The 18,037-nt window shown below is 37.8% G+C and overlaps 2 protein-coding genes across 2 annotated transcripts in view; one reads left to right on the top strand and one right to left on the bottom strand.

The window, feature by feature from the left end:
* Nucleotides 1-1,409: 1,409 nt before the first annotated feature.
* Nucleotides 1,410-18,037, top strand: part of LOC129809756 (vinculin) — a 63,274-nt gene continuing 46,646 nt past the window's right edge. The window contains exon 1 of the mRNA XM_055859811.1: nt 1,410-1,593. The gene's annotated coding sequence lies outside the window, so the exon portion shown is untranslated. The remainder of the gene's footprint in view (nt 1,594-18,037) is intronic.
* LOC129809498 (uncharacterized) overlaps nt 6,703-18,037 on the bottom strand; it is a 48,396-nt gene continuing 37,061 nt past the window's right edge. The window contains exons 3-6 of the mRNA XM_055859347.1: nt 14,241-14,423; nt 11,726-11,742; nt 11,433-11,672; nt 6,703-11,359 (exon numbers count right to left, since the gene is read on the bottom strand). Coding sequence (XP_055715322.1) covers nt 6,703-11,359; nt 11,433-11,672; nt 11,726-11,742; nt 14,241-14,423 — 5,097 coding nt within the window. The remainder of the gene's footprint in view (nt 11,360-11,432; nt 11,673-11,725; nt 11,743-14,240; nt 14,424-18,037) is intronic.

Below are 18,037 nucleotides of genomic sequence, written 5' to 3'. Positions count from 1 at the left end.
ATATTCAATCTTAAATCGGTTTTATGCTGATCTGTGAAGGATAGTAAGACAACAAGTATCCAAATAAAACTATGTGAAGGGATATTTTACAGAGAGCTTTATCTCAGAGTTTGTATATTCCGCTCTGAAACAGAAAATAATTAAGAGATAGTGCTAAAAAATTAAATTGGGGTAATTTTGAAATTGAACTTTTTCTCCTCTTTAAGGAGCCCTTTTTCAAAAGTACTTAACATTCCAGCGCCTTGACATACCCAGTCATTTAAGGACCTTGTCTATGTCTACAACCTTTTGCCATTCAAAAGTGCCCCACCGTCCCCTATGAGAAGAAATTCTTGCTCTGTTTTCCTTTAGAGATTTCTTACAAACGATAAGACGGCGATGGACACAAAAAAAAAACGATTAATTATTTCTGAATAAATAAATTATCCATCCTAATTACGCAGAAAATGGGAAATCAGCGAGAAATGCATGATGAAAGTGAAAAGCAATTTCCACAATTTTCCTCATTTCATCGTGAGCATTTTAATTTTTCCGTTCATTTCCTGATGCATTCCATTGTACTGAAATTCTTCAATGTCTTAATTAAAACAAATGTTTTTTTTTAGAAAAATTTCACTATTGACATGGCCTTCCTTTTGTTAAAATAACATAAATTTTCATTCTTGTCATAACTCAAATTTTTGAATTTTAGCTACATAAAATTGATATTCATGTTGTTTCATGTGAGAACGTTTCTAAAGTATACATTTCGTCAAAATACTCTTCTTACTGGATCACATCATAATTCCAATGACAATTGCGTGCTCTTTAGCGAGCTGGGTGTTGACTTCGAAAGTAATATGAGCCTTTTTGCCATGGCATAAACGTATATGATGGTAGACATAAAACGGTGAACGTGCTTGCATTAAACATTTTGGGGATTTCGTATTGTTGTCAACAGAAAAGCAAATAATTAACACTGTGCCACAGAGCGTCGTGTGTTTGCATGGAATGTAATTCAACCCCATAAACACAGCCCCCAACCCCTAAAATACTGGGTTGGCATGGAGGAGTCCCACCAAAAAGGGAACTTTCGCACACATTTTCTCTCAAACACTCGATAATTATTTAGCAATGCTGGTGCTGCCTTGGCATGTGAACCATATTTTCAATCCAGTACTGTAGGAGCCAAATCCCAGGAAAAAATTCCCTGTGGAATATTTACGGGGGCACATGCGATGAATTTTATTACAGGAATTTTGGCTGTTGATAAACATATTTTATTTCCAAACAAATTGTCCTGTGTGGGAGTTGTGAAATAGGAAAAGCTCACCTGAGCGTCTGGAGCGAGGGATGGGCAGTGGGTGGTTCACCCGGAAAATATCGCCGGTTCTGTGACTCAGAGGTTTGGGGCATGCGTCTTAACTCCCATCCGCAGAGTGTCAAGAGAGTTGGAGATTGCGGGAAGACTCTTTCTCCTGCAGAACAGGGGATATTGTGTGATTTTTCGTGGTTATTTCGTGATTTTTTGCCTTTTTTCTGTCTCATACCTATTTAATGGGACAACGTTTAAATGGCAAAGTGATAAAATTCATTAAATCTTCACGAAAAAAGGTAGGACAGATCTCAGTTTTATTCACAAATTATCATTAACTATTGTTCACATGAAAGGTTATCAAATCAAAATATTTTCTTCCTCGCGATAGCTCGAAGTTATTCTATATTCATGGACGAATAAATGCCATTATAAACTGAAAATTAAATTTTAAAAATTGTGGACTAACAGCTCTGTCAAAATACGAATTAGTGAAAGTTTTGTCAACAATGCAAAGTGATAATTTGAGATTTTTTTCCTTCAATCCGTGACACACAATAAACAAAACTTGCGCAGTAGAGCACTCCCCATTTAGAGCACGCTTCAAGGAAAAAAGACAAGGGGCTTGATACTAATTCAAAGTCAAGGCCTTTTGATACAGGGATTGATAAAATTACCTGGCCTTTTACCTCTTTGTGTCTAGAAATCTCGCTTGGGAGAAGACTGAGCTCCCCTACGGGATTTTGCAAATTCAATTCAATTAATTTTCTGTAAATCTAAAAAAAAACGTTATTTTTAATTTCAGTAAAGTAAGTTTCAGCTAAAACTTTAATTTTCCTATGTTTTTTTTACTAGGATTCTTAAAGAATCCTCATAAAATCAGGAAAACCATTCTAGAGAAGAGCACTAAAATCAATATTTGACAAATAATCAAGAGAAACATGAAATATAATTGCCCAATGTAATTAAAGTTACATTAATTAATTTTAAAAGCTTTGATTTACCCTCAAACCATGTCAATACATTTTACTTGAAAACCATGATAGAATTGTCACTTGCTTACAATTTGTTACCTTCGGTAAGTGGATCTGTATTTCAAGGGCTAGCCTTAAGCACTTGTAATTGATACAAGTGTTTTGCGGCTTCTGCCTTGAAATACGATACTCATTCCTGAGAGATAGGTGTTTCAATTACATATGTATGATTCCCAGAATCTCCCTCAGAAAGGGAAATTTAGTTGTAATCAGGGTATTTCCCTAAGGCTTTCTCGAGTTACAATCTGACGCATTAGCTGAAATGTTTGACCATGAAGGAGTTTTAGAAAACAACCACAACCTGGTGATGTGATAATCTTATTTAATCAGTTTGAAGATTAGGAAAATGAAAATTATTAGGTCAAATAAATGGACGAATTGAAACTTTTTATTTTTAATTCAAGGACTATGATGCCTATGACGCTTTGCAATAAGGTCATATCAAAATTTTCATTGTAATGATACGGTTAGTTAGTTATACTTGATGATGATTTAAAACACGGATTATGACCTATGTTTGGATTTATTCAATTTTAACTTTAAGGTGTGAAGTTAAAATTGAATAAATCCAAACATAGATCATAATCCGTGTTTTAAATCATCATCAAAATTTTCACTTCGATCAGATTAAATGTGAAAAAATACTTGAAAATTTAAAACGACATCGAAAGAAAAAAACTGAAAATACAACGATTTGCACTATATGAAGGCATAAGTCAAATGATCAATTTATTTTTCATTTAGATAATGTAAAAATTAAAGATCACATAGTGTAAACAATAAAATACATTGAAAAGAATATCTGAAATTGATATCCGGGGCCTTGGAGTAACCAATTATCTGATTTTCATGGCTCAAGAACCCAGAGCTTGTTGCGAACAGAGACTTCTGTTCGCTTGATGCGTAATCCCAAGAATTTTTGTGTTTGTGCACAAAGAGGCCACAATGAGATCTAGTAATTCCCAACTCCATAAATTTGAAATAGAGACAGGAAAAATTCCTGCCTCCACCCAAGCTTGAACTGTGCGCCTTTCGTTGTCTGCGAATGCTCTACCAACTGAGCAATGGGGTGGGGGCAATGGCTCTGATTGTCTTTCCCACTGATCTCAACCAATTGCCATGAGCACTTCAACTCGGTTTTGATTCACTGAGTGAGAGCCACGTGATGAAAAACGAGTTGAAGTGCATATGAAAATTGGTTGAGATTCGCGGCAAACACAATCAGGGCCATCAGAGCCAGTGCCCAAATAGCTCAGTTAGTAGACCATTTGCCTAGACAGCGAAAGGCTCTAAGTTCAAGACTAGGTGGAGGTAGGATTTTTTTTCTACCTCTATTTGGATGAAATTTGTGGATTTGGGAATCACTAGTTCTAATTGCCGCCTCTCTTTGCAATCCGTTGTAATCTTAATAGAGGAATTGACTTCTGTAAGATATGCTAAAATCATGATGATTCAAAAATTTCAAAGTGATATTAATCGCAAAATTGGTGAGTCTGAAAATTTTTGATGATCAAGTATTTGATCTCCAAAAGTTTGATATCCAAATTTGTTGGTGACTGAATATAATATTTGATCCAGATCGCCAAATTTTTGAGCCCCAAAGTTTAGTGATCAAATATTTGAACTTTGAAGACCATATTCTCGAGTATCAAAATTTTGATCACCAAATTTTTGAGTTCCAAATTTTAATTCCCAAAACCTTTTAATGACGAAATATTTGAATTCGAAGACTAAATTATTGAATTCCAAAATTTTCCGTCTAAGTATTTGATCACCAAATTTTTGATAACTAAATGTTTGATGGATCACCAAATTTTTGAGTTTAAAATTTGACTGACCCTATATTTAACCAACATATTAGCGAGTCCTAAAATTTGAATGGTCAAATATTTGATGACCAAATTTTTAAGGTCCAAATTTTGATTCCCAAAATTTTTTTGATGACCAAATATTTGGACACTAAAATCTTGATTTCCAAAACCTTCCGTCTAAGTATTTGATCATCAAATTCTTAAGTCCCAAATTTTTGATGCCCAAATATTTGATCAGATCATGAAATTTTTTGAGTCTCAAAAATTTTTGATGATCAAATAGTACTTGATTAACATATTTTTGAGTCCCAATCTTTGATTTCCAAAACATTTCGATGATCAAAATATTTAAACGTTAACATTTGAGTTTTAAAGTTTTCCAAGTATTAGATGGCCAAATGTTTGAATCTCAAATTTTTTTATGATATTTATTATTATTATTATTATTAATATTATATTGATTTATTTATATTTGGTCAGTCCATTAATTATTTAATCACTAAGATCTTGAGTTCCTAAATTTTGATGACCTTAATATTTGTACACCAAAGGACATTGGGCAAAACGGTCCAATCTTTCGCCACGAATGAGACCTTTACCATCAAATAGGTATTGGCAAAGGTAACAACTTTTGTTTCGGGACCAACCCCAAAAATATGTGGGAAAAGCACTAGAGCATACAACATAATGTATAAGAATTGTAATAATTTTTTTTTGCAAAACTCTTTTTATACAATAACGGTTAATCGTATATTGTTCGTTTCTAAGAATAATTTGTAAAGAAGGACTCAAAGAAAATTTTCCTGGAACAAACCATATCTTTATCTCTTCATTTTCCCTGCAATTTTCCAGATCTTCCTTATAAATCTTTTACGATCCTTCAAACTCATAAAAAAAGGATTGTATCTAGGGAAATATCTCTTATACAGCAATATTCTTCTTGGAAAAGGAATTAAAAACTCTAAAGATCGCAGTGTCCTAAGAGATACCGTTTTATTTAAATACTTTGAGTATTTCAGAGAAAAAAAATCTTTTCATTAATTATACTGAGAACCTTTTGTTAAAATTCTTTATTAATGGTACCCATACAACCCTATGAACTTCAGCAATCCTAGCTCCTTTTTTAAGGAGAATATTTCTCTAATGACGACAAAAGGATGCAATCGAGGAAATACGTTTAACGGAATTAAATAATATTCGAGCATTTTTGAGGAAAATTTGGATACAAGAGATATAGGGATACGGTTTCTTTTGGGAAAATATTCTTTGAGTTCAGTTCTCTTTTAGAAAACTTTCTTTGGCGCCAACAACTTACGATATGCCGTTATTTAAAAAAGGCATTTCATAAAAATAGTTCTACCAATTTCTTAAGAACCCTTAGTTTAAGATATCTGAAAAAGTTGACGTGATGGACCATTCCGGTCATATGTTCAAGATACATCAAGGACTCCGAAAATATCTGTGATTCGCCATTAAACGAAAAAAGTTTTCGTTTTATTGCCCTGTCATGTGCGATGACTTTAAAATATGACAAGTTTGTATGGGAGCTACCAGATAAAGCAGTCAGAGGGAAAATCTGAAAATATTTATTTGAAGCTTAAGTCATACATCGACTTTGATCCGAATTTCATTAAGATCAGTTACGCCGTTTTCGAGTAATAAATTGTCAAAGTTGTAAATTTTCCGAAGGATATCGTTAATTTCCCAAGGAGTGACAGTCCTTTTTGACTTTGGTCTCGGTAAATTTTAAGTCATACACCAATACCTACAAAATGGGCCTAGTCTCATCTCTGGAGAAGGGTTGGACCAGCTCCCATATATTTCTGCCCATTGTCCTTTCTTTGTTTCAAATTTTTTATAACCAAATATTTTATCACCACATTTTTTATGTTCAAATATTTGATCACCGTAATTCATGCGTCTTAAAATTTTGATGATTAAATTTTTGATTCTCAAAAAGCTCAATGAATCTTCATTGAATCAGCTTACCGCTCAAGAGTAAAAAAAAATGAGAGTGATGGTAGTAAAACTTAAATTGGTTTTAAAGGTTTTAATTTTTTATTATTTTCAACCTTAATTCTCAGAATCTATCATGTTCAATTGTGGAGGACGTACCTTAAAGTAAAATATCACTCCTATGAAAACTCTTGCAAGTCAAATGGACTCACTTTCCCTTGTTGGTTACCTTTAATTAAAATAAAACACGAAGGTTTAGAACCCCTGCCCTGGCTATGGCTTCTTCCTCCTCGTGAATTACCTTTAAAATGATAAAATAGCAATTACAATCCGTCGCGAACGACCGGATAAACGCCACAGGATGTCCGCTGCTGGTGCTTTCCAATGAAACACTTTTCTAACTGAACAACTAAATTTATTCTCACCAATTCTCAAAAATATTTCACACACGCTGTTCTTCACTCCTTCTACTTTGACAAAATTTTCTCAAGACTATCATTTCAAAATTTTTCCGCTAGGGGCGTCACACGTTTTCTCCTTCCAGTCGCCCCATAACCAAAGTGCCGTGGATACTTCCGCGGAATAGTCGACATTCTCCCCCTCGAAATTACTCAATTGGTAATTTCGCCAATTTGTTTGCAGCTCTTTTGACTATTCCGTCTGCTGTCTTCAGAGTCACCACTCGGGTGACGTTGTCCTTTCCTGGATGACATTCCATCACTCTGCCTCGAGCCCACTCTCCTGGTTTGACGTTGTCTTCTTTAATTCTGCTGACTTTTCCTCGCATTCGCACTTCATCATCCTTGGTGGCAGCACTGGCTCCGACGAAATTTCGACCATTGTCACAATAAATATTTTGACAATACCCTCGTCGAGCAACAAATCGCTTCAGGGCGTTGATGAATCCATCAGAAGACAGGTCACCAACTGCTTCAAGGTGAACTGCCTTGGTCGTCATACATATGAAAAGACATATGTATCCCTTCACGTAACGGCTGTTTCGAAGATTTGAAGCCTTGATCTCAAACGGCCCAGCATAATCACATCCTGTGTTCACGAAGGGGCGAATCTGATTGACTCTAACTGCTGGGAGATTCGCCATCACCGGTGATTGGAGCGTTGGTCGATGCTGGAAACATCTGATGCACTTGTTCAATACTTTCCTGGTCGCATTTCTCCCTCCCACAATCCAGTATTCACTGCGTAGGATACTGGTCAGCAGATTGAAACCAGCATGTAGATGTATCTTGTGAGAGTACTCTATCAGCAACTCAGTAAAGCGATGACCTCCAGGGAGAATTATTGGGTGGCGAGCGTCGTACATCATATTTGCAAATCTCAATCGTCCTCGCACCCTCAGAATTTGGTCATCGTCTAAGAAAGGCACCAGCTTCACAAGTCGACTTCCCTTCGGGACTGGCTCCCCCTGTCTACATCGGGAAATTTCCTCACTGAAACATTCTTCTTGGATGTCTCGGATGAGACGTTTCAGAGAGCTTCTGCGTTCTTGAACAGTTAGGGGACCCTTTTGACGCTCCTCTTTCTTCGTACTTAACCGGATGAGATGAGCTCCAATGCTCACCATCTTACTGAAACTTGACATATCTTGTAAGAACTCATAAAGTGAAAACTTACATTTCCTTGTGATGTGGGCAAGCATCTTCTTGACTATCTTCTCCTCGCCAGTATCAGCAGGAACAATCACTTTGTTTTCTGGCCAGGCACTGGAATCTTGGGACAACCACTTCGGACCCGTCCACCAAAGAGGATGACTAACTAATTCACTGGGCTTGACTCCTCGTGACAAACAATCCGCCGGGTTCTGCTTGCTTGGTACATATCGCCAATGATGTGGAGGAAGTACCTCTAGAATCTGCGCAGTTCTCTGAGCCACATACTTCTGCCACTTTCGGGGATGGGATTGTAGCCACTGAAGCACAGTGGTTGAGTCACTCCATGCTGTAACATTCACTTCCAAGTGGATGAATGAGTCCTTGATCTTTTTGACTACTTCACTAAGCAGCAAAGCAGCTTTGAGTTCCATTCGGGGTATTGATGTTGGCTTCAATGGAGCAACTTTAGATTTTGCTATGAACAAACACACGTGATAATCACCATGAATCAACATTCGTGCGTAAATCACAACACCAAACGCCTTTTCTGATGCATCCGCAAATGCATGTAACTCCATAAAGGCTCCATTGTGAGGAAGACATCTTTCAACATGGGCTGATTTCAGCAATTCAAATTCCTTTCTTATAACATCATACTCCTTCTGATCTTCCTCAGAAAGATCATCGTCCCAGTTCTTTGTTGTTGTCCACACCTTCTGGAAGAGCATCTTGAACGTAATTGTAACTGGTGCTATAATTCCCATGGGATCATAGACTTTTGCTGCTTCCGAAAGAAATGCTCTACGAGTTCTGACTTCTTGAGGAAGGTGAAGCTCTAGCTTCATCACGTCTTCCGTTGGGAGCCACCTCATACCTAGAGTTGCGACTCCATTTTCTTCATCTTGGCCAACGGTAGCTAGTTCATCCTGAGCTTTTGTCTGCAAGACCTCTTTAGCATTGGACGTCCATTTTCGTAGCATAAATCCTCCCCCTTGCAGAATATTCTTAATTTGGTCACTGACACAAACACTTTCTTGCACTGTTTCGGTTCCGTAAAGCAAATCATCCATATAGAACCCACTTTCTATCCCTGCACTTGCTTCCGGATAAGTCTCCTTGGAATCAATTGCCATTTGCTGCAAGGTTCTTGTGGCAAGATACGGTGCACTTGCAGTGCCGTAGGTGACAGTCTTCAGCCGATACAACTTCATCGGCTCTTGGGGATTCGGACGCCAAAGCACTCTTTGGAAATCTTGGTCTTCTGCAGCTATTTGTACCTGCCGGTACATCTTCTCAACATCGGCTTGGAAAGCAATCTTGTACGTTCTGAACCTCATCATAATTGACAGAAGATCATCTTGGACTTGAGGTCCAATAGCCAATGCATCATTCAAAGAAACACCGCTGGAGGACTTACTTGAGGCATCGAAGACCACCCTCAATTTTGTGGTTGTGCTTGAGGGTCGAACAACGGCCTGATGTGGAATGATGTAAGACTCTTCTTTGATTCTCTCGTCTTCTGGAACCTCCTCCATGTGTCCGAGAGAGATATATTCGTCCATGAAGTCTGCGTATTGTTTGTGGAACTCTGGATACTTCTTGAACTTGCGTTCCATCACAGACAATCGTGCTTGAGCTGCCGGCAGAGAGTTACCAAACTTCCCACGATCAGTTTTGAAGCATAATTTGACCGTGAATCTTCCTGACTCATCTCGCTTGTGTGTTGCAACGAAATCATCTTCACAAAGCTGCTCTTCTTTTGTCAGGATTTTCCTTTCTGGTAACTCCTCCTCAGCTTCCCAGAATCTTTTAAGTGAATTCTCAATGTCACAATGTGTATGAAGCACCTGTACTGAAGTCTCCTCAGCACTTTGAGTGACAACTCCCCCTAAGACCCAGCCAAAAATGGTCAGCTGCGCAATAGGGTATCCTGGTGCTGATCTCTTGTCCGGAAGGTGGATTTCCCATGCATACTCCATGCCAAGAATTATGTCAATCTTCGCAGGATGGTTGAATTGTGGATCAGCCAACGTAAGTCCCTCAATATGCTTCATTTCATCCAGTGTAATGGTTCGTCCAGGCAACTTGCTGGTCAATTTGTCCAGAATGTAGGCCTTGACTGCGATCTTCTGGTGCTTATCGTATCGTGACGAGACATTGAGATCAATTGCACCTTTCGTATAGCCAACATTTGCTTGTCCTGTCCCCTTGATGGCAAGTCTTGCGTTGTGGCGCCTCAAATTCAATCTTTGAGCGCATGCTTCTGAGATCAAAGTACACTCAGAACCCTGATCAATTAAGACTCGACATGTCTGCTGGTCTCCACTGGCATCTTCAACATTCACCAATGCCGTTGGTAGTAAAATCATCTTCGTGGTGGAGGCAACATGATGTACTGAGACAGGAGTGTCTTTAGGCGCATCCTTCTTGGTTGACTCTGCTTCGGAGTCTGAAGTCTTCTTGTGTGTATCTACTGCAGGACTCATTGTGGAATTCGAGCTTGAAGTTTCTTCGTGCAGCAGCGTGTTATGCCTCTTATGACATTTTTGACATCTTCCCTTGCTGCGACAATCCTTGGCACGGTGACCTTCCTTCAAGCAATTAAAGCACACGTTCTTGTCAGCCACGAAACTACGCTTGTTCTCCACAGACAACTTCGCGAATTTCTCACATTGAAACAATAGATGAGCTTGGCTACATTTCAAACACTTGGCTTCCTCTGTATGATGAGCCTTAATGGTGCCATCGTTCCTATCTTTCTTGGAATAGGAACCCTTGTTCTCCTTGCTAGTTTGGCTTTCCTGTGTTTCTCCATAGACTTCAAGAGAATCCATCCTTCTTCTCAGGAAATCGAACCATTTAGCAATGGATGGAACATCTCCACGCTTAACTTCTTGTGACCAGAGTCTACGAGTCTCGGAATCCATTGATGATTGCATCAAATGCACAAGCCAGACATCCTTGCCGGAGTATCCTTCGCCCATTTTTTCCAGTGCTTCGATGCTATCCTTGTAGACATTGTAAGACTGCTTGATCAGAGAAATCTTTGCTTCTTTCACCGGCTGCTGCTTCAGGAAGCGCTCAATGTGGGCTGTTGCTATTTGTGGCTTCTTGTCGAATTGTTCCTTGAGTTTGTTCCACGCTGTTTCATAGTTGTCACTTGTGGTAGCCATATTCTTAATCTCAGATACAGCATCCCCCTTCAAGGACGACCTAAGGTATTGTAGCTTCTCTACATTGGACAAGGACTTGTTATTGTGTATTGTAACTTCAAACATATCCTTGAAGCCCTGCCAATCTGTGTAATTCCCAGAGAAGGTCATCAAATCCAGCTGTGGTAGCTTAGTCCTACTAGCCTGCAGAGATCGTTCTTGTTGAGTGAAGACTCTCTTCATGATTTCTTCAAGAGAATTGGCACTGTCATTTGTCGATACGTTAGGAACATCTTGAGAGTTATTTGGCTGCAATTCTGTCAACGCGACATGCGCTTCACACCTCAACTCGGAAATTCTGACCCAGAGGGCTTCTCCATCCTTGTATTCTTTCTCCTGAATCTCAGGAGATTCCTTGGCAGCCTCAGTTTCTATTTGCACCAGAATCTTTTCACAAGCTGCGGCCTGCACATCGATCTCGTTCAGAATCGCCTTAACTCTTGCATACGACAAATTTTCCCTTTGCTTGATAGTTTGTTCAATGCGTGTCAGAGCGGACTTGACTCTCCCACGGGACCTGTGTAGGATCTTGAGTTGTTCCATGATGTCTTCTGATCGTTGTCTTACTTCTTGGGAGATCAAAATTCACCGTGTTTTGCTTCCCTGTCGAGACAGCTGAAGCCCTTGGGAACACTTCCTTCTTCGGTGGGAGAGTACAATCTTTTTCCTGTGGACTTGCTTCTTGGGGCCTTAAGGTAACCTCTTCGGTGCTGATTGTACTCTCGAAGGACCAGATTATGTGGAGGACGTACCTTAAAGTAAAATATCACTCCTATGAAAACTCTTGCAAGTCAAATGGACTCACTTTCCCTTGTTGGTTACCTTTAATTAAAATAAAACACGAAGGTTTAGAACCCCTGCCCTGGCTATGGCTTCTTCCTCCTCGTGAATTACCTTTAAAATGATAAAATAGCAATTACAATCCGTCGCGAACGACCGGATAAACGCCACAGGATGTCCGCTGCTGGTGCTTTCCAATGAAACACTTTTCTAACTGAACAACTAAATTTATTCTCACCAATTCTCAAAAATATTTCACACACGCTGTTCTTCACTCCTTCTACTTTGACAAAATTTTCTCAAGACTATCATTTCAAAATTTTTCCGCTAGGGGCGTCACACGTTTTCTCCTTCCAGTCGCCCCATAACCAAAGTGCCGTGGATACTTCCGCGGAATAGTCGACATCAATCTTTTAGAGTTCTGAATTAGAATAACATTTTATAGGAATAGAATCACAACATGTGCTTAAGGCGAACCATACGAGTTGCTTTTAATGAAGGACTGACAGTATAAACCAACTTAAAATCCAAACAATCAGAAAACTAAGACCTAAAGTTACAGCATATTCAAAAATCCTTTTCTCGTGTTTATGGAAGCCTGTGGTGACAAATGCAATTGCAAGACTTTCAGTTTAGAGTTTCAGCATGTATGTTTAATCAACAGAAATTTCATAAAACGGATATGTTGCCCTGTGAAAGTGTGAGACAAAACTTTCAAACCATCCTTGTCACTTTCTCTGTGAGTAAGGTCTCCAAAGGGGTAATTAAATTTATTACAATATCCAGCATGGTTGCACATTGACTTTTCAGCTCTGAGATTGTGGCGTTGGGACTTGGTTCAATTTCACTTAAGATGAGTTTAATCCACACAGTATAGAATGGATTTAGGATTCTATTAAAGTCACACTTGAGTGGAAGATCTACCCCTGAGTTTCACTAACACCAATTTTCTGCTGGTTTGCAGAGAATTCCGTGAAATCGATTGAGTAATTAATTTGTAAGTTCAATATGGTGTGTGTTGATGTGTCAAAAATTCAAGTGGCACAAAGTGCTTCAGTGTGTTTAATTTGGGACTTGGGGAGAGTTGGGTAAATGCTTAATGTAGCAGCAGAAGCTGTTAACATCACCAAAGTTTCGAGCTTATCTGTTTGCCCATGATAAAAGTTCACACTTCCATGGCAATGGATGACATATTGAAGCACTAATGAAGTCAGAAACCTCATTGGATTTTCTTCCACAATCCCAAGAACGTTAGAAGTTTAGCCACATACAAAGAATCCTTAACGAGAATTTCTTTAACCACATGAAAATAGTTTGTTTCATAGTTTTAACCCTTCAAAATGTACGGTTGAATTTTCTTCAAACTTGCACACTAAACTAATGCTCATAAATGGAATGTTTACATCTAGGAGAATTTTATGAAATAGGATGATGATAGAGAGAACTTATAGACATTATAGACAGCCCATCGCTAAAGATTCTTCAAGATTTCCTACTCCAATAAAATGCATGGTAAATACTTGGTCTTTTGTTAGAATTCCTACTTAAATAAATTGCCTGGGATATTAGATATGAGAGATTTTCTCATGAATTTTCTCATTTCATCTTCTGAGAGGATATAAGTGACTCAAAGCAATTCCTGAAAAGGCTTGCAAATATGGCTATTTGGGTATAATACAATGCTATTAGTCAGGATTGGTTGAATGAAGGAGAAGCTTAATGCGAGAGAAATTCAATTTTTTCGGTTAGAGATTCTTTCTAAAAACACAGAAGGTTGTTGACTGATCAAATTTCCCTAAATAAATTGACGTTTACGAAAAAAAATTATTTAAGCTTCCATCGCACCTTTTCGATCGGTAAAATTTCGTGAAATCAAAATTAATATCTTTTACATTCATAAACGTTTTGCATGCAACCATCTATACCTCACTCTTTTGCACTTAAAATTTGATTGAACTAAATTTAATTTGGTATGATGTTCAAAAGAAGAAGAAGAGTTCGAAAGAGTGGGATAGACATACACAAAACGTTTGAGAAAGAAAGGGATGTGGATTTCGATTACATGAAATTTTCCTGATCTAAAAGGTATACCAGAGCCATTACAGTCATAATTCCAAAGAAAATTTAAATTTTCTCGTTAAATGTTGTTCGTTAAGTACTAAACGATTTTCGGTCAAACTGATAGATGATAGTGGAGCCCCTAACACAGAAATGACTTTCGACTTCCTTTAGTTTCTTTTATCGTTCAACATAATTCAACAACGTTTGAACACCAAGGGTTTTCTACAACCCTCCTGATTGTAATCGGTTCCTAGAACTCGTCACTGTAAGCGCCGTGGTCAAAAATATTGTCATCGGCAATATCACCTGGGAAGACTGGTCAGGACTCTTCAGGAAGAGACGAGACTGTTGCCCCCTTTCGTAACCATTTTTGTTGCACGAGCTTGCTAACTCAAACATCAAGAGAACGGATATTGTCATTGTCGACTTCTGGAATAGGCTTGGAAGTGCCATGGCCGTTGCTCCTCACTGCTCCTCACCTTGGTGAACAAGTTCAGCAAATCATTACCAGAAAGTGTGTCAAGAATGTTGCCTCCTCTTGATGACCAAGGATGAGAATCGAGGCCGTTGCCCCCTTCCTGGTCACCGTCTACTGCTAAGCTCGCCTCTTCCAACTCTGTGACTACAGCTATGGCATTGTGATCGGATGAAAGCTTACTCGGCTGAAATATTCGAATTCGGTTTTCGGTGGGACTTTGTGTTGGTTTCTGTTGATTTTGAGCACCTCGAAGTCAGAGTTCTTTTTTGGTAGATACCAGTACTTAGTCTAAGTAGACCATCTCTGAGTTTGTCGTCAAGACTAGTCAACGGATCCATTTAGGAGAAACCGCTACGCCTAGTTAGAGTGTCGAGGCCTTTACCCTCTTTTCTAGATAACAAGTCTGGTCAATGCCCTCCAGGAAGTGAGACAAGGTTTATGTCCCATCTGACTGCTGGAATGGCTAATATCTTTCTTGGGAAGTGTCGTTGTCGAGGTCATTGCTCCCTTCTCTGGTCGACAGAATAACACACTTTTCGAGTGACTCAACGACCCGACACCGCTCGTATCGCTCGTATCGTCTTAACTCTTTTGGCTGTAATCCCGACATGAAACGGAAAACTAAGTTCGACGACTGACGGGCCTTGCTGTTATAGTTCCTACGGCGAAGATGGCGTACTCCGAGATAAAGGGTGTCGCCACGAGAAACTGGCTCAATCCTGTAAAGGGAATTACCGACTGTCTGAATTGTCGCTCAATCTTAAGTTCTAGGTCAACAAATTGTTAAGTTTGAAGTTAACACTACGTCTTCTGGCTGTCGCTGACATTAGACCTAGTTACTTTCCCCTATTCTAAAGGTCGCTAAACTCTAAACCACATCAATACCTATTTTCTAAATAAGGAACAAATATTTTTTGTCGTTACGAGAACGTAAAAAGAACGAAGCCTTAGATTATTTCAATGCAAGATATTTTTCTTACATTTCCATTAAGTTTCGTTTAGCGCAATTTTATGGTTTTTCTGTAAAAAAGCTACGGGTGAACTGGGTGAACCATATTATATTATAAAGCTTTTGTTTTTCGTTTTTCGACATTTTTCAATGCTATACTCTATAAAATTATAAAAATTTTGGATATCTTTGAATCAGACAAAATTTCTTTGAGTTGTGCTTTATGGTATCGCTTTGTTTGACAATTTTGATAACTCCTTAAAAACATCGAAGAACAATTTGTCATATTAGTTGTTTTTAGATAGTCTTTTGAAAAATGGCTCATTAAAATTAAAAAATAAGAATTAATTACAAGAATCTTACCTAAAGGAAGAATAAAAAATTCTTTCGTTCAAAAAAATGTCGTCAGTTTGTCTGCCACATAAATTGCAATACTCTTTCAGGTTTAAAATATTGATATTATTGGACTTATTATTTTAATGGCTATGAAATTAAATTACGGATGTATTTAGCAATCATTGCCAAACATTTCGTTGAGTTTAATGTCATATTATCGTCAAGTTTGATATTATCAATTAAGCCTTCTAAACTTAACGATCTTTTCTCTAAAACAAAATAGTTTTAGTAGCATGAATTTGAGATTTACACAAAATTACCGTATAATTATCAATAATTGATAAAAAGCTAAGTAATTTTTGATAGAAATGTGTAAGACTCTTAGGAAAAATAAAAGAAAACTTACATTATTCAAAGGCATGAACGTTTGAAGGGAGAGTACTTCAGAAATAAAATTGTAGAGCGTGTGGCCTATTCGAAACATGTCAACCCAGTCGACGGCCACAACCCACCAATCCTAATCCTTTATTCCTTTGACACGCCCAACCCCTACCATCCTCATGGGTGCTGAAAGGTTGCTTTGGGGCTCTTACTGTTAGGTAAATGTCCTCAGTCTTCAGTGAGTGAGCATCAGTCGCCGTGGACGGTTCACTCTCATGAAGTGAAAAATGGGTGGCACCTTCAGTTCTCCAATTTTCCTCTAAGTTTGTATTTTTCTATTTAGGTGAGCCCCATCTGGGCTTACAAATTCAGAAGTGGGATCCCCATTCCCCAAAAGTGGATCGCGAAAAGAACAGTTGAATTAATTGTTGTAGTTCTTGTGTTTAGACTTTAATTAATCTTGCATTGTGGTCGAGATGTGTAAAGTTCAGTGATACTACGAGAATACAGAAGATAAGATGGAGCATTCCTGTCGAGGGAAGTCTGCAGATAACTGGGGAGTCCATGCGGAATCACTAAGCCAACGAAGAGGAGACACCGCACTGATTGGGGAGCGCTAAGAGCGAGGTATTCTTCAAGAGAGTTATTGTGAGGATGGAGTTCTTAAGTACAGAGAGATCATCGGAGAAAGATTTTCAGATAAGTCCATTCCAATTAAATTTCTAGAAAAAGATATTTATATTGAGCAATCGTAGCTACAGATATCATAACGCGTGTCAATTTCATAGAAGTATATATAATAGTTTACATCAAGAATTGATTTTAAAGAATTGCAATATCAATCAAATATTTGACGTGTTATCATCAAAGGAAAAGTGAGGGATGATTTGCTGGGAAATTTGTGCAAACGATAACTAAAAATTATAAATATCATCTTGAATGTGTTTTAAATTTACTATAGATCTAAATTTAAATCATGACCACAAATGAAAAGTTCGTTAGTGATAATTTCGGATACAAGTCCTCCATAACTTCATTATTTAGTTGCATCTGTGTTATAGTCTTCAAAATCACTATTAGTCCCAATCATTATTAGTTTTCACGTCCCATGACAACATCTTTACGGAAATACATAGTGAATTCAATTTAATAGAAAAGGTATTAATCTACATTTGAGACAACTATTTTAATAGATCGAACGCGAGTTTTTCATAATTTACCAAAAACAACGTTAAGTGCGCAACTCAGTAAATTTATGATCGAGATCAGAGGATGTTAACAAAATAATTTAGAAGTCTGTAGGGCCGTATGCAAGGAAGTGATTTCGTAGGATTACGTAGGTTAAATTAAAAAAAAAATAATTGAGCAAAAGTACTCTTCGGAACATTAGCAAATAATCTTTTCGTGGCGATACTTAACACCCGGTCGATGACGAATAAAAATCGGAAAATTTAAGAGGTCAACGAAAAGCGAAAATTTCATCTAGCAATAAGATTATAACATTTCGGATTAGACATAGAATAATTGCAAATGGAACTTAGAAGCTGTGTCGATGAATGATCAGTGAGATTGATGTGTGATAGAGGGCCCTCGAAAGTGTGTGTGAATGAGGTTTTCCATTGCAGTTGTAAATTGAATCAAAATTGGGAATTTGGAAGAATTCGTAAAGACTTGATCTTAGGAGAAACCATAATTTCAGTTGTATAAGCAACATAAGATGAAGAGTAGGACACATTTGAAAGCGAAGACGAACCGCAATTATATATTTCAGAGGTTTATATTGATATCCATAAGTGATAAGACGTTTGATATTAAATACGTATCTTCACAAAGTTTACGCGATCAAGGATCAAAATCACATGTGCTTAACGAACATTACCGCGATCACGGAATTGAAGGACAAATTAAAATATTAAAAATTGGAATTCATATGATAATGTTGAAATATAAGAAGAAAGGAGAGAAAATGATAAAGATGAGTAATCCATTTTCGAAAGTATGGGAATAACCCAAAATAAATGCTGAGAGAAGGGTACAAACTTAGGTTTACGATAGGGGCTATAAAATATTGAAATATTTTTGCAGACAAAAAGACCCGATGCGTCGGCAAACTTAATGTTATATTGAAAGGA

Source organism: Phlebotomus papatasi, chromosome 1 (assembly GCF_024763615.1).
Source record: "Phlebotomus papatasi isolate M1 chromosome 1, Ppap_2.1, whole genome shotgun sequence".
NCBI lineage: Eukaryota > Metazoa > Arthropoda > Insecta > Diptera > Psychodidae > Phlebotomus > Phlebotomus papatasi.
This window is presented reverse-complemented; position numbering and strand designations above follow the sequence as displayed.